Source organism: Babylonia areolata, chromosome 25 (assembly GCF_041734735.1).
Source record: "Babylonia areolata isolate BAREFJ2019XMU chromosome 25, ASM4173473v1, whole genome shotgun sequence".
Classification (NCBI taxonomy): Eukaryota; Metazoa; Mollusca; class Gastropoda; order Neogastropoda; family Buccinidae; genus Babylonia; species Babylonia areolata.
The window spans coordinates 32,373,406-32,390,850 of record NC_134900.1 but is presented as its reverse complement, the minus strand read 5'-3'; the positions used below and the strand labels follow the sequence as shown (position 1 = coordinate 32,390,850).

The 17,445-nt window shown below is 43.8% G+C and overlaps 1 protein-coding gene across 3 annotated transcripts in view; it reads left to right on the top strand.

Moving 5' to 3' along the window:
- LOC143299945 (host cell factor 1-like) overlaps positions 1 to 10,855 on the top strand; it is a 33,663-nt gene extending 22,808 nt beyond the window's left edge. For all 3 annotated transcript variants that reach the window (XM_076613486.1, XM_076613485.1, XM_076613484.1), the window contains 11 exons: positions 69 to 215; positions 999 to 1,251; positions 1,996 to 2,085; positions 2,716 to 2,946; positions 4,419 to 5,702; positions 6,309 to 6,397; positions 6,813 to 6,941; positions 7,799 to 7,987; positions 8,488 to 8,782; positions 9,841 to 9,907; positions 10,655 to 10,855. In XM_076613486.1, the coding sequence (XP_076469601.1) occupies positions 69 to 215; positions 999 to 1,251; positions 1,996 to 2,085; positions 2,716 to 2,946; positions 4,419 to 5,702; positions 6,309 to 6,397; positions 6,813 to 6,941; positions 7,799 to 7,987; positions 8,488 to 8,782; positions 9,841 to 9,907; positions 10,655 to 10,715 (2,835 nt within the window). In that variant the 3' untranslated portion in view covers positions 10,716 to 10,855. The remainder of the gene's footprint in view (positions 1 to 68; positions 216 to 998; positions 1,252 to 1,995; positions 2,086 to 2,715; positions 2,947 to 4,418; positions 5,703 to 6,308; positions 6,398 to 6,812; positions 6,942 to 7,798; positions 7,988 to 8,487; positions 8,783 to 9,840; positions 9,908 to 10,654) is intronic.
- The last annotated feature ends 6,590 nt before the right edge of the window (positions 10,856 to 17,445 follow it).

The window sequence follows — 17,445 nt, the reverse complement described above, 5'->3', positions numbered from 1 at the left end:
CAGGCAAATAATGTTTTGGGTGTTACCCTGTCACTGTGAGTACAGTGAAGCTTATTCCCTCCCCACAGACCAAGACCGGCCTGCCGCAAGGGGCAACCATCGTGAAGCTGGTGACCACACAGGCAGGGGCCAACAAACCGGCCACCATCATCTCCTCCAACCAGCACGGCCAGACCCCGTCCAACATTCTGGGCATCAGCAGTGTCCAGCCCAACGTGAGTCTGTCCTGTCCTCTCCCTTGTCTTCTAGTTCTTGTTGGAATGGCAGTACATGGCAGCAGTGTGCTCTTCGTGGGGAGAGCAGCTCGAATTTCACACAGAGAAATCTGATGGGACAAAGATAAATACAACAATTCAATACAAAGTGACCGATTTATTTGCAGGACACAGTGCGAGTGATTTTCTTGGCACTCAGCCAACACGGTCTGATGAGTACTAGATACAGTGACCTTGTGAGAGGGGTGAAGAGGAGGGGGATGGAGACTGAGAGGACGTGGCCTCACATCCATATCACTTGGAGAAGTCATTATGCATTGTGTGTCAATCTCTCTTTTAAAAAAAAAAAATTATTATGGTTGTTCTAGTATGATTTTGTGTGTGCAAATAATTACGTGACTAATGTTTGTAATGAACAGGTTAAAAATTTGACAAAAAACAAAACACTGATTTCAAAACAACAGCATGTCACTACAAATATATAAAATGGGGAAACATGTGTTTTGTATTCTTTATTCATTTACCTTTCAGAAAATATATACTTTTATAACAAAGAGCAAAGATTTTTTTGAAAATTTATACTTGTTTTTTGTGAAAAAATCCTGGCAAATAGATTTCACTTAAATCTTATTTTCCTGGCAGCGAAAGGGTTAATGTTTGTTGTAAAGCGCTTGGAGCTCCTTGTAAGGGAGGAAAGTGCTCAACAAGTATCCAGTATTATTAGTAGTAGTATTGTCATTAAACAAGAAACTGAAACTTGTTTGCTGTGTGGTGCTCCTGCAGATGGCTACATCACGCACGGTAATCAAGACGATCCCCTCCTCCATGCTGTCTGTGGCCAAGCCGGGCAGCTCGGCCACCACCACCCAGGTGGGCACCAAGACCATCGTCATCGCCGCCCCCAAGGGCTCTGCTGGAAACCTGTCCACCCCCACCAAGATCATCACCTCCGTGCCCAAGCTGGCCGGACAGGGGGGCAACACACAGTTTATCGTCGTGAGCCCGCAGAGCGCCGCTGGGTCCGCGGGTGGCACAGGTAGGTGTGTGGGAGTGGGGGCTGGGGTGGGGTGAAACTGTGTGTGTGTGAAACAGTGTGTGTGTGTATGTGTGTGAAACCGTGTGTGTTGTGTGTGTGCGTGCATATGTGTGTGTGTGTGCGTGAGTGTGTGTGTGTTGCTGACTATGTGTGTGGGTGTGGTTGAAACATGGTTTAGGAAACACAAAATCATTCGCATCATGCTGAATGGGGGTAATATACAAAGAGAGGTCACTTGCTGCATATATTTTTGATTTCTTTGCATGACCAAGGTCGTAGTTTGTACAGGACAGGAACAGAACACATGTTTCTGTCTTGTTCCTTTTTTATGTGAAAATGACTGGGCTTTTTTTTTTTCCTTCCTCTTTCTCAACATGTGCAGGACTACCTGCTTAACTCTCCTCACTCCCCACCCTTCCTCCCTCCCTCCCTCCCTCTCTCACACCCACACACACACACACACTCACTCACTCACTCACACGTACACATGCTTACACATGTAGTGTTTATGGGATGTTTATTGCATGGTTTTAATTAATCCTTTTTTTATATTTTGTATACTCCCCTTTTACTAATGCATACACTCGTGCACACACTCACACGCCAAACACACACACACACGCGCGTACACACACACACACACACATGCAAACACACACACGCATGCTACATGAAAATTACTGAACACAGCCCACAGGAATTGACAGCAGCAATATGCTGTGTGTGTGTGTGTGTGTGTTTCAGTGAACAAAGCTGTTACAGTGACAACACTGCCAGGTGGGCCACAGGTTGTGGGTGCCCAGAACAAGCCTGTCATCAGTGTCCTTTCTGCAGGTATGCTTTGCTTGTTTTTTTGTTTTTTTTCCCCATTGCCTTCTTTTGCTTTTAGCATTCTTGATTATGATCCATTTCTTTGAATTTACAGACTGCCTGATTATAAGGCAGTGAAACTCTGTGTGTGTGTGTGTGTGAGTAGTTTTCAGCTTTATTTATTTCCACTCTTCCATCCATGGAGTGGCCACAATCAGTTTGTGGTTATTCTGTCACTCTGAGTGATAGGAAAAAAAAGGGTGGTGGTGGATGGTTGTGAATGACAGTGTGTGTTTTGAATTCTTTGCGTTTTATGGTTATGTGAAAGAGACTTTTTAAGCTGCTGAAAAGTTGCTTTTTTCTTTTTACAACTGGGGGAAAATAGCATCTTTCCCAATAATTTTATTTGATTTGGCACTTTGTAAATATCAAAACTGTGTGTTGGTCTGTAGATTGACTTTTATTTATTGATTTTTATTATTAGGCACTATCTAGACATCAAACTGTGTTGTTATGTAGATTGATTTTTATTGATTAATTTATTCACTTTTTGATGTCTTTTTGATAGGAAATGTTTTGACAATTTCTCTTTTGTAGTTGATTAAGTACCCTTGTGTCATATTATCATTATTATTATTATTGGTGTGCTTACAGGCAGTGGTCAGACAGCGACCATGGCAGCCCCCCAGTCGGTGCCCACCCCGCAGATCATGCAGCAGGGGCTGGGGTCCTCCACCCTCACGGCCCCCATCATGAAGACGGTGACCGCTGGGGCCGGGGGCACCTCTACCATCTCCCTCATCGCCCAGCCCTCTGCCGGGGAGGTGCCCACCACCCTGGCCACCCGCCAGATTGTCACCCTGCCTAACCAGATGGCACTGGCTGGTGAGGGGCCCGCCCAACCCACCCCTGGGGTGTTCACCACAGACGGATAGAAACTGTGACAGACAGACGGAAACAGAGACAGAGCTAGAGAAAGAGAGGGGGAGTGAGAGAATCACAAGATTCACCATTTGCATTGATTGATTTATTCAAGGTGTGTTTATGGGTGGAGGTTTTTATAGGTGGGGCTACTGAGTATGATAGATGTGTCTTGCTGTGACCATCAGAACAGTGGAGGGGGGATCAGCTGTCCTGACCGTCTGGGCGAGAAGTTGGTTATGGTGGAGAGTGTCTGTAGTGGAGAGTGCTTTGGCCACGTTGTAATGTGCCCAACCAAAGGAAGCGAGTGTCTGCGGATTGGAATCCTGTATAAGGACTGGGAATTTTACCCTCCCCTCCACTAGACCTTGGTTTGAGTGCTTATCATTTGAATGAGATGATAAACGGAGGATCTGTGTGCAACATGCACTTGGTGCTTGTAAAAGAACCCATTACAAAAGGGTTGTCCCTGGGAAAAAAAAAAAAAAGAAATCCACTCTGATAGCAAAAGATACACACAGAAACAAAAATCATGTATATGGGTGGTTCTGCATTGTCGAACATGCTCTCCCTGAGGAGAGCATCCTGAATTTCACACAGAGAAATCTGTCTTGACAGCCAAATGATAGCATGTAACAGCTCTGTCAGATAGGTGTGTTTCCTGTGTGTACATGTGTCGAGTTTCCATCACAGTTTTAAAGCATCATTTAACAAGTGGAACATGCAGAAACTGAAAACATTGATTGCAGTCTGTATTCCTGTGACCTATATTGGTGGACATAGTTGAAGTGATTGTCCTCACTGTGTCCAAGGTGCATGACAGGTGACTGCAGTCTTTTCCGGGATGGGAGGAACATCAGCTCATTTGTCACTGTGTAATTTAGGATGGCTGCTATGTTTTGTAACAGCCAGAGTGTAACAGTAATGTACCCGTGTAATGCTGAGAGCAGAAGGCATACAGAGATAAAGAAAATGACCTTGTTGTACAGACTATTCCTTCACATAGTAACTGATTAAAGTTGAATCCTTCCAGTGTCTGAGGTGCATGACAGGTGATTGCAGTCTTTTTTGGGATGGGAGGAAGATGAACTGTTGTGTCACTGTACACCTTGAACATACCTGTTTTGAGTGTTACAGTGATGAACATATAGATGCGCTTAGAGTGGAATTCAAGTACAGGTAAAGAAAATGACCTTCATATTTTGATCATGCTTTCGATGAACACTTTTTGGATACAGGGTTGATTTGCCACAAGAGTGAGGGTTCTGGGCAGTAGACGTAGGGAAATATAAATATTTTTTGGATACGATGTTGATTTGCCATGATAGCGGGGAGTTCTGAGCAGTAGACATAGGGAAGCATTGCAGCAGGAGTGAGGATTCTTTGCAGTGGATGCAAAAGTAACGCCAGACGTGCAGATGATGACGATGTTGCAGGTGCGGGAGGCAAGGGTCCGGTGCAGATCACCATCACCCCGGTGTCCCAGGGAGCAGGGGCTGTCGCCTCAGCCCCCAACGTCATGTCCACCATGCTGTCCGCTCAGCCCACCCCCGTCACAGCCACACCCGCCGCAGCCACCACCACGGCCCAACAGCAGCCCGGCACCTCCTCAGAAGGCACCCAGGAGTGCGATGGCATTCATGGTTGCCCCGGCGATGGCGGGGACTCTAGTCAGGCGGCCCAGTCGTCTGAGCAGGAGTGCGACGGAATTCACGGCTGTCCAGGTGACGGGCAGCCGGCTGCCCCTGCGCAGGGAGAATGTGACGGTGTTCATGGCTGTCCTGGGAATGACGACCCCCCGCCTTCTGGGGAGTGTGACGGGATCCACGGTTGTCCTGGCAACGACGAACCTCCCAAAACGGACGAGTGCGACGGCATTCATGGATGTCCCGGCCCCAACGAATCAGCCAAGGATGACGAGTGTGACGGAATCCACGGCTGTCCTGGGAAGGATGAGCCTTCTAAAAGTGACGAGTGCGACGGCATCCATGGATGTCCAGGGCCTAACGAACCCTCCAAGGATGACAAGTGTGATGGAATCCATGGTTGCCCAGGTCCTAATGACCCACCTGCAACAGATGAGTGTGATGGGGTGCACGGTTGTCCTGGCAAGGATGAACCTCCAAAGAACGACGAATGTGATGGCATTCATGGTTGCCCTGGTGACGACCAACAACAGCAGCAGCAGGAAGGGGAGTGTGATGGGGTGCACGGTTGTCCTGGTGACGGCCAGGGCCAGGAGGCTGGTCAGGGAGAGTGTGACGGTGTGCACGGTTGTCCCGGCGACGATCCACCCCCTCCGTCCCAACCCTCCGGCAGTGGGGAATGTGATGGCGTCCATGGCTGCCCCACAACGGACAACCCTGAATCAGCGGACTCTCAAGCACCAGCGTCCACCTCAGGGGAAGCCACTTCTATGGACACAGCTGGTGCCACCAATCCACCGGCAGCTGTGTCGAGTGTGTCTGACTTGGACAGTGCTGACCTGACGGCGTTGCCGGCAGAGCTGTTACAGTCGGAACAGCCCTCGGAGTCGCAGGCAGCAGCAGCAACAGCTCAGGAGCCCATGGATGAGACCCTCTCGGAGTCTGCCACTCCTGCCACCTCCGCTCCGGAGGAGGCAGAGCCAGAGGTGAAGATGGAGGAGGAGGATTCACCCCCCACCACCTCGTCTTCTGCCATGGACACTTCAGCTTTGCCTGCAGCATCAGATGCCTCAGGTGAGGACAGTGTAGTTGTGTAATTTGATGAGGATTTGGTTCTTTGGCTTCAGACTGCAGGGGTGATGTCCGGTTGGGAAATGAGGGGTTGTGGGAGGGTCTGTGGTGTGTGTGTGTGTGTGTGTGTGAAAGTTACATTTGAGTTTTGTGATTCATGTTTATATGTTACTTAGAATTGTAAGATGGTGATAGTAATTTTACTGTTGCGTGTCGAAGTGACTGGGACGTTTCATTTATTCTGATTTCTGATGAGCTAATGTGGGATGTGTTCAGTTGGCTTTGACACTTTTCAGATGTCATCCTTGCTTTCATGTTCTTGATGTACAGTGCATCTGTTGTGCAATTTTGACAGTGACAAAGGATGAATTTTGCTTTATATGTCTTCTATTCTGTGTTCAGAAATTGACACTAGCTTTCCTAGTGGTCCGAATTTCATGCAGAAAATTCCATTGTGACAAAAGATGACACTATACAGAACAATACACGGCAGTGCAATGCAGTGCAGCATAAGATACATTACAGAACAGATCAATACGATACGGTACGATACAATACTGTATGACAGGATACGATATGGTACAATAAATACTGTGCCTGTTTCACCAGATCCCTTGACAACCTTGGCCTCAGCTGCTATCAACTCAGCAACTGTCGGCACGGGTACGGAGGTCAAACAAGAACCAGATACAAAACCAGTGAGTGGCTCTTGCTTATCAGTTTGTCAATCAGTATGGCACAGTTGTCAGCTGTTCATAATTGATTTTTTTTTTTTTTTTTAATGGTGTACTGATCATTCATGTGTGTGACATGTTTGCTGGCTTTTTATTTTATTTTATATTTTTTTATGGGAAATCATTGTTCTGCTAGAAAGAAGAATATTAGCTTTGAGAATTGCTTCAAACATTGAGATGGCAAAATTAACCTGAAATATGCTGTGCAGAAAGTTGGGCAGAAAATGACAGTGATTTTGATCTTTGTTCATGGATTGATTGACCTGTCCAGTCTTGAAACTTGAAAAATATTTTCTCTAAATTTCTGTAGCATTGAACAGAAACGTTGTTTTTGGTTACATTTTGTATGGGAGTGTGTATCTGTTGTTGTTTTTTTAAGGTGAAGCAAGAGAAAGTGCCAGTGAAGAGGGACGCCAGCCAGTGGTTTGATGTAGGAATCATTAAGACCACCACAACCGTTGTGTCACACTATCATCTTCCCTCAGAAAACAGACAGGGCAACAGTGAGGTGAGTGATGGGTTTTTTTTGTGTGTGTGTTGTGTAGACTTTGGTGCTGTCTTCCAGTTGTTGTGGAGGATGGAGGTGGGATGGTGTCAGTGTGCTGGATGTGATAAGCTCTTTTCCTTTCATGTCATTGTTTCCGTTTTGAGCGTTCTGCAGGGTTGTTGAGTTATTGCTGTAAACAGTGGAATATTTTCCTGAACCAATACACAAATGCTGCCATACCCTTTTTGCAATAGTGTATTCTCTTTGTGTTAGATGAGAACTGATTAAAGTGCTAACAAAGCTGACCTACAGTTCGTCTGACAAATGAAAGGGTTGACTTGTAAACAGGATATTGACAAATTGATGTGCAAACTGGACATTGACGTGTTGATATGTTGATGTGTCAACTGACAGCAGGACATTCACTTGTTGATGTGTCAGCAGGTCATTGTTGTGTTGATGTGTCAGCACCCCCGAAAGCGGAGTATGGCTGCCTACATGGCGGAGTAAAAACGGTCATATATGTAAAAGCCCACTCGTGTACATATGAGTGAATGTGGGAGTTGCAGCCCACAAACGCAGAAGAAGAAGATGTGTCAGCAGAACATTGCTGTGTTGTTGTGTCAATAGGACATTGCTGTGTGTGTCAACAGGTCATTAATATGTTAACTGGACATATATGTGTTAGTGTGTCAACAGGGTATTGACATGTAAGCAGGACATTGACGTGTGTGTGTCAACATGACATTGACCTGTTGGTGTGTCAACAGGACATGTTGATATATGAACAGGACGGTGACATGTTCATATATTAACATAAACAGGACATTGCTGTGTTGATGTCTGAACAGAAGATTGACTTGTTGATGTGTAAGCAGGACATTGATGTAGTGAACGTGCCAGACCACAGCGACCTGAAGAAGCAGGAGCTGCAGCCAGGCACGGCCTACAAGTTCCGGGTGGCGGGCATCAATGCCTGTGGTCGTGGTCCCTTCAGTGAGGTGTCCGCCTTCAAGACCTGCTTGCCAGGCTTCCCTGGTGCTCCCTCAGCCATCAAAATCAGCAAGGTACGACTCTTTGTAGCGAGTGTGTTTATCTCAGAAATTTGCAGTAGAAAAGCCTCAACATTTTGCATCCCATCAGTGCAGCTATACTGCAGTTTCTGTGGACCAGCTGAGTGCATTGTTGAAGTCATGCTTCACCCTCAAAATGCATACATTGTCTTAGATATTAAAATGTTAATAGATCCGTTGACCATTACCATCCAATGAAGAACTTAATGAAAAAAACCAAACCAACCAACAAACAAAAAAACAACAAAAAACAAATGATATGAAATAACAAAAGTGGTTAAAAATGAATGCCCATGCCTAGATATATGCGAATCTCTTTTGTCATCAGTGTAGCAAATCGTTGTATATATATTTTTTTTTTTCATTCAATTTAGCTTCGTGTTTGGTATGGAAAATTTACTTGGGGGGGAAAAAATGCTGTGAATAAAGCTAGCTCACATGAGGAACGAAGCTTCTTTTTCCAGGTAAGAAGAAGCGAAAAATATCGTTTTCAGAGTGCGGAAGGCGCCCACCTGTCGTGGGAGCCCCCCCAGAACACGGCGGGCAAGATAACAGAATACTCAGTGTACCTGGCCGTGCGCAACGCCAACTCCGAGCCCAAGCCGGGCACCCCATCCCAGCTGGCCTTCGTTCGGGTCTTCTGCGGGCCCAGCCCCTCCTGCGTGGTCACCAACGCCAGCCTGCAGTCGGCACACATCGACTACACCACCAAGCCTGCCATCATCTTCCGCATCGCCGCCCGCAACGAGAAGGGCTATGGCCCCGCCACCCAAGTCAGGTGGCTGCAAGGTAAAACAAGTCCTGGATTTGATGATTGTGTTGACTGGCGCAGTAGCAGAGTGGTTAAAGCATTGGACTTTCAATCTGAGGGTCCCAGGAACGAATCTCAGTAACGGCGCTAGGTGGGTAAAGGATGGAGGTTTTTCCGATCTCCCAGGTCAACATATGTGCAGACCTGCTTGTGCCTGAACCCCCTTGGTGTTTATACGCAAGCAGAAGATCAAATACGCACGTTAAAGATCTTATAATCCATGTCAGTGTTCGGTGGGTTATGGAAACAAGAACATACCCAGCATGCACACCCCTGAAAATGGAGTATGGCTGCCTACATGGAGGGGTAAAAACAGTCATATTAGTAAAAGCCCACTCGTAACTCGTGAGTTTCAGCCCATAGACAAAGAAGATGATTGTGTTCACTTTTAGTTCCTGATCAAGACAGTTGTCTGTTTGAAGAAAATCTGAAAGGCAAGTTAGAAGTAAAAATTGTGCACTCAAGTATAATAGTGTTTTTGGTTTTGAAATGGGGAAGGGATTTCGTCGTACCCCAAAACATTTAAATTTTTTGAAAGTGCATGTGCCTGCCTTCAAGCATAAAAACATATGAGTGCTTGTGACTGTGTGTGTGGCACCAGCATGTAGATTCACAGCGAGAAGCGTACATCAAGAGATCAGCACATGTGTGTGTGCGTGTGCGCACGTGTGTGTGTGTGAGCATTCACAGCCAGATGCGTACATCCAGAGATAAGTACACATGTGTGTGTGTGAGTGCATGCATGAATTCATGCGCCAGCATGTAGATTCACAGCCAGATGTATACATCTGGAGATAAGCACACATGTGTTTGTGTACATGTGTGAGTGTGAGCGTTCTTGCACGAGTGTGAGTGTGTGTGCGAACGCCAGCATGTTGATTCACAGCCAGATCCATACATCGAAAAGTTAGCAGACAGACACAGCCATCTCTGTCCACATGCATCCAAACAAGTGGTAAAGTCGTTTTTTTGTTGTTGTTGTGAGATGCACACACACTGTGACTCCTGTGTTAACAAACGGAGGTGGTGTGTACAGATGCTGCCCAGAGCCCCCAGGCAGGTGCCGGCAAGGTGGCAGTCAAGAGAGGGCCTTCAGCAGATGCGTAAGTTACCCCCAGAAGTTGGGACATGTTGCAAGATATCACTCAGTTTGTCTTCAGTGGGTGATTTCCTTACTAAAGGAGAAAATCCTTGTATGTCCTTACAGGGTCCTTACATAGCATAACCTGAAGTCCCAATGAACCCTGTATAACAGGAATTGATGATAGCTTCCATCTGTAGAAAGTATGACTTTCTCTCCAAATGATTGCAGAACTCTGCCTGTTGTTGTTCCATACAGAAAACAATATGCAGGATGAGTGCTCTTGGAAATACCAACAGTCTCGTGGCTTATTTTTTGCAAGAGTGTCATGATATGGATGGAAATTTACTTGTATAGATGCCATAAAAAAACAACTGACAGATGTTCTCTGGCCATGAACAACTTTATTTGCTTCCTTGCACTCAGAAAATTTCTCAGGTACTGAACTTGTCCTGATAAGATTGTTGCATGCGCACTGCACACGGATTAGTTGAATCTTTGTTTTTAGCTACCGTCATTTTCCTGACTTTTCCTGAGAGGCAATAGTATTACATGGTAAAAGCCCACAGGTGAAAATAAACTAAAGTAGTGTATGCTGACAACAAATACACAGGAGAAGAGGATTACCTTTTTTCTTCTTTTTTGTCACTGATGAAAATGGTGTTTTCTTGTCACTGATCAAAATGGTGTTTCATGAAGAGGGGGAGAGAGAAAGAGGATGTTGTCAGACTGAATTTTTATCTGTCTTTTTTGTGTGTGTTTGTTTCAGAAAACCGGCGGTGCCAGCAGGCACAGTCATCAAGAAAATCAAAACGGAGGATGACCTCTGAGCTGAAGCTGAAACTGAAGGGGCAGAGAAACAGTGTTGGCTGGGGGAGAGGGCTGACTTCCTTGTTCTTCTTCTTTTTGTTCCTGTTTGACTTGAAGACAACCAGTGAACACTGCCTGCTCCACCTGTGTACATAGTGTTGTGATGCTGTAAAGTGTGGAGAGAACAAAGAGAGAGGAAGAGGGAGGACTTCCCTTGCCTACTATATTCTTTATATAGTTTATATATATATAATATATATATCTATACACACTTTATATGAATGGCAGCAGGTCATCTGGACTTAAAGGGGAGGGGACAGAGGGACATTGTACAATTCATGTAACATCAGTAGATCGGTTTGCTGCTGCAGCTGTTGTTGACAAGTAGCGGTGTTGTAACCAGTGCTTGATTCACCCGAGTTCAGTCAGTGATTTTAATGCATGGGGAACATTATGTTCATATGTGTGCTTGCTAGCCGTTTTTTTGTTTGTTTGTGGTTGTTTTTTTCCTCCAGTGGAATGGTGGGATATGTATGTTTGTGGGTATTTTTGTATGTAAAAATGTGCTACCAAATTTTTACTGCTTGTGGGAGAACTTATCGCTGAAAAAGTTGCTGAGCACGAAGTTCCGGTTTCAGTGTCGGTTTGAAGGAGACATCAGATAGTATGGACTGATAAAAGGTCCAGGGTTGCTGAATTGAGAGATGGCAGTTACGTTGCGTTTGGGTCAGACCAGACATGCTGAAACAAATGGTACAGCAGAGAACAGAAACCATTTGTGGTTGGTTGGATTGGTGACTATGGCTGCACATTACAAGTGATTCATGTTGTGGGTTTTTTTGGCTCATGTGTGTAAACAGAGTGAGTCTATGTAACAACTATGTTTAGGTTTGTCTGTGTGTGCATGTATGTATGAACATGTGTCTTTGGCAAACTGGTAAACTCATTTTCTCTGGAAATACTTTGTCTGTTTTATGAAATTTGGCTCAGAAAAAGAAAAAAAAATTAGTTCTTTACGCACATTCCAATTTCAATGTCCAGGCAAGGGGACAATAAATGCAAAGTGGTAATCATTTCCAGAGTAGTTTCATTGTTATTTTTCAGAAAACTTTAGCACATTTATCTTTCATACTGACCCATGGATTAACAGCAGTTATTTTGTCAGAACTGATATTTTTCTTGTGGATTAAGACACTTGTTGACGAAAACAGTTTGCAGAGCAGTAGCAGCTTCTGAATACAAGTTTTCTGCCACTTTCAACTCTGACTGATGGATAAACTTCATGATTTCTGTAAATCATGTTCAGTTCTCTTCATATCAGTCTGAACGTGTTAGTTGACAGTCGCCACCCAGCACTCTGTTTTTTTGTTTGTTTGTTTTTCCCTTTCCTGAGAGGAAGTGGTGCAGGTGTGTGTCTTCCCAAAATTGTTAGGAATCACACGTGAGCCATGAAGGCTTTGCCTTTTTTTTTTTCTCTTTTGTTGTTGATTTTCATGCAATGGGGCTTGTAGAGAATGGATATTTTCTGGTGCAGTTATTATCTATGGAATAATTTTTGTCTTACACATGTGTAAATAAACATGTCAGTAATACGTGAGAGACATGTATTCTCCTGTTCAGTTTTTGACATATTGCTTCCAGTCTCAGTGCACCTGCAGCAATGGTCCCCCCAGTGTCAGTGGGTTTGTTTTGTGGCACTGTGGCGCATTTTCTGTGGTGCATGCATGCTTCTACACCACTACCCTTCTTGTGCTGCACAGTCCCTTGGAAATGAACTGTTTTCACTCTTCTTGGATATTTTTTTTCTTATTTTCTTTCTTTGTCTTTCTCTATCTCTCTTTTTTTTTCAGTTATTCTTATTGAAGCATGGTGCTGGAACACATGGATTTTCAATTTCGTTATCCACTTGATTTCGTGGGTTCCCCTTCCAGTGGCTGTTTTTTGTCCTCTTTTTTTGTTGTTGTTGCTTTTGATATGATGATGATTGATTCCTTGACAAATTTTGATAAATGATCGGTTGCATGAGAGATTTTGATGCATGATAATGATCCATTTTTTGTTTGTTTCTGATACCGTAGTGCCAGGTAGCATGTTATAAAACCTGTTGATGTGAAGACTTGCATAGTGTGGTGGATCTTAACAGGACTGAAAACAATTTACATACATATGTATCCATATTGTATGCATGTGTCAGTGTTTTCTGCACGCATGTGTCAGTGTATTCACTGTTGTCCCTTTGACTTGCCGAGACGTGCTAAGACCAAAGCGGTGGGGTGGCAGGTATCACAGTGTTGAACGTGTTGTGGGAGTGATGAGAGGAGCTGTGTTTACCTGCAGCTGCAGTACCTTAGCTTTACCAGGATGTGGCATCTGATGGTAGGACCCAAGACTAATATGTTCTGTGATGGCTGATCCACTCTGATGATGCTCACTCCATGACTAAGCGATTAATGTCGTCAGTAGGGCGCTGAAAAATAGGTGGGGTCCTAAGTGTGATAAATCAAAACAGGCACTCCTGAATACCACCGAAGTGACTTGGTAGCAGTGTGGGGTTTCCTCTGGTGTGTGGCCTCCTGGCGACCTAACATTGATGGTTCCATGTGGACTGCCAGCACTGGGACTTTGACAGACAAACCTAGGCGTGGTTGAAAATGGGGGACTTGGAATGAGTGGCATAGGAGTTATGCCACTGAAATGGTGCATGATGGGGCAGCAAAAAAAGAAGAATAGAAGACCAATGTGATCCTGGCCGGCAGCTTTTCCATTACCGTACTCGCTCTTATAGTCCACACTGCCTGCATCCCTGCACTTATCATGTCCACTGTATGTTCTCTTCTCCTTGTTGTGTGGCTCACTTTGATTTGAGGGGGGGGGGGGGGGGGGACTTGGATGAATTCAGATTGTGGGGTTTCTATCAGGTGAGTTTAGGTTTTGAAACAACAGTAGTGGTGTTAAACAAGAATGTTCATTGTATTTATTTTGACTTGTTGGACTTTGGGCTCCTTGAGGAGTGTAAGGCCACTTTGAGGGTAGGTGCCTGGCAGTGGAGGAGTACTGATTTTATATGTGTGTTTTGGAATTGTATGTACTCTAAACACATGTTCTGCTTTTGGATATAGTTTCCAATGACCCCTTGCTGTGTATCTTTAAAAAAGGAATTTTTTTTTAAAGCTCAGCATGAGTGTTTCAGGAGATCCATTTTTCATGGTGGTGATATGGTCTGTATCGTTCTGGTTATCATTTTGGTTTGTTTCTTTTTCTTTGTTTTCTCTCTTCTGTTTCTTTAGTCTTCATAATGAAAATCATTGTGCCATAGGTGTGTAGGGAGAGTAAAATGTTGACACTGTATCACTATCAGTGTGTCATTAGCATGTTTGTGTTATATTGTTGATATTTGTTTTCAATTACGTGTTTTTATTTTTTGTGTTATTAAACTATCTGTATTTGTTTCCATATGTAACCATGGTCTGCATTCAAAATAGAAGTTATTTGTTGTCCTGGAAAAGCGACGGGCGCAATAGCTGAGTGGTTAAGCGTTGGACTGTCAATCTGAGGGTCCCAGGTTCGAATCACGGTGACGGCGCCTGGTGGGTAAAGGGTGGAGATTTTTACGATCTCCCAGGTCAACATATGTGCAGACCTGCTAGTGCCTGAACCCCCTTCGTGTGTATATGCGAGCAGAAGATCAAATACGCACATTAAAGATCCTGTAATCCATGTCAACGTTCGGTGGGTTATGGAAACAAGAACATACCCAGCATGCCCACCCCCGAAAACAGAGTATGGTTGCCTACATGGCGGGGTAAAAACGGTCGTACACGTAAAAGCCCACTCGTGTGCATACGAGTGAACGCAGAAGAAGAAGTAGTCCTGGAAAAGTGGCAGCTCTAAGTCTAAACAAGAGAAATAGTACTTACAATAATAATTATGATAGACATGCGCAAACTTCGAAAAGACAGGTGTGTTCATGGAAGTTGCTGAACTGCAGTTTTGGACATGTTTGCTTGGCTCACAGTTTTGATGAGCACACTTTTTTTTCTGAACAAGAAAACACAAAACACTAGTAACAAACAGTTTGGTGTCATATACTGTCCACTCCTATCTCTTACAAATTAATGGGATGGGGAAAAAAGTGACAGAATATCAAATGTTTATTTTTCACTCTGTGAATTCCATAGCATAGGCATTACATGGGGCCCTGGTCAGGGTAGGAAGTCTTTTTTGATTCAAGAAAAATAAATCAGGAAGTCTTATCACTTTTCTTTCAGCTTCGTCGATTGGTCTTCCCAGTGATGTAGCATTTGAAAAAGGTACCTTCACCTGTGGTTTCTGTTGAATGATGGAAATATCTTCTGTCATCTATATGAACGTATTTTCTGTACTCTTGCTCCTGGGGATGGCAGAATTGTGTCCAGTCCATGCACAAAGTTTGTCCTTAGAGTTGGATGCCCGCTAGATCCCAGCAGATACTTGAAATGATTTGTTTCAGGACAAGGCAGACATGAATCATTAGTTTTGTCCTTTGAGACTTATTTCAAACAAGATTCTAAACTGTACCAGCTCTTTGGAACAGAGTGCCATAGCTTTAGAGGGGGGGTGTGTGTGGGTGGGGGGGGGGGGGGGGGAGTCTTTGCTGCATTTCCTTTTGCACAAGTGTTGGCTGAAAGGGGTAGGTGGTGTATTGAGGTCAGGCAGTAATGAAGTGACAGATGTAGATTTTTCTGTCACAGACCCAAGGACAGTTTGAACTGAGCTGTGTTGTGTTCATGGCTCAGGGGCAGGGTGTTGAAGTGTTAGTTTTGGGGTCAGAAAAAAAGATGATGTATGACAGTGTCTTCAGAAGGGACAGATTCAGAATGCCACATTGATACCTGGTGGTGCCATTTGAAACACCAGTTCACACCTGCCTTGGCCGCTGCTTTCAGTTTGTTTTATGGTCCCAGGGTTTGAACTTGGCTTTTTTCGTTTGTTTTATTTTGTTTTGTTGTTTGTTTTTTGCCCTTTATAGATTTGTTTAATATTGGGCCAGATCTGGAACGGAATCCCCGTTAGCTTGTACACAGTTACACCAGTCAGGGTTGGTAGACCAGACATAATTTTAGGGTAGGAATCATTTAGAACATGTTCGTACTGTGAGGAGCGCAGAAAGGAACAGGCATTGAACCTGACAGTTAACTTGGATGCTTTTTGGTCAGGTTTGCTTCAGGTGCACCAGTTGATGGACCATGAAAAGGTCAGTTTTGTCTTACCATTCAGACTTGTTCAAAGCAGTAAACTTTTTTATTTGAATTTGCACAGAACATTCAAGCATATATTCAGGGGATGCAGTGAATCTCATTTAAATATGATTCTTTAAATTTTGCCTACATCAGTGAACACACCTTTAAATTGCTGCAAGGGAAAGGGGGTGAAGAGAAGCAGCCTGGTATAGGAGGTTAGTGCAGCACTTTCCATGCACAAACAATGGCAGGGTACAACTGAGGATGACAGGGGAAGCTGTTTTGGAGGACAAACACATTTGTGGCTTTGGAATTCCTTTTGGTGTTGTGGAGGCAATGAAACGTACATTGTACCTGATGGTAACCTGGATGTAAATGGACTAAGTGGTTGCACATATGAAGGGTGTGTGCTGGGTTGTGTTAATCAATGCAGTGTGTTTATTTTGGATTTTAGCTGTGGGTTAGTGTGTAGTGTAGTACGTTTGGATAAAAATGAGCACTGTAGAGCACAATAAGGAAATGGGTTTTATGTGGAGTGACGTATTACTCTGAAGATGGTGAACCAAAAAATCTGTTTTTTTTAAAAAGACATGATGTTAGCAGGTCATTTACAAGGGATGTCTGAATAACCTGGTATAACCTTTTGCTTGTCATGAGACAAATAGTTTGTGTTAGTGGACTCAGTTCTTTCACCATGGCTTTCTAGGTCTTTGCTTTTCTAGTCCTTCAGTCTTGCATTTCTGTGCTATGTTGAGTTGCGTCATAAGATGTGGCATAGCATACATGAGTGTTCTTGTTGTTTGATCCATTTCCTGACGTCGTCTTGGGAAGATATATACTGAGTATAAGCTCAGATTCATTGGTCATTGTGGCATGATTTATTTAGTGTGACATGATAAATTTTGAGCATGTTTCCCATTGTAGTCATGCACAAACACATTTGTATATAGCCATCCACATTGTACATATGTTCCATTTCCATGTTTTAGTATTTTAAAACTCTCAATAATATCAGTTCACTTGTATCCCTTGGACTGGTGTGTGGTGGCTTGAACGCAATCTCATTGTCTTTTGCTCACTTTCAATTTCGGTCAAATTGTGACATGCCACTAAGATTAGTTCAACATAATTGGCTATCTGCATTGTCATAAAAAAAAACAATGTTGGACATAAACACTTCTCAATTCAGTCATCAGACCTTATTTGTCATGAATTGTGGTGTCACAATTCAAATCTTTCGCAGCACAATTAATTACTGCTGAGTACTCCTTTCCTATCAGATCCATAGCTTTCAACGATTGTTGAGACAAATTAAAATGATGAAAAATGTAAATGACAAAAAACCCGTCAGCATTTGATGGTTGAAGATGAAATGGTCTGTGGAACACCCTGGTCTGGGGGGAAATGAATTAACTTTGTTCAATCAGTATCCCAGAAAATGTTGGATTTCTATACAAATTATTAACTTTGTTCAATCAGTATCCCAGAAAATGTTGGATTTCTATACAAATTCACTCTTCAAATGTCATTT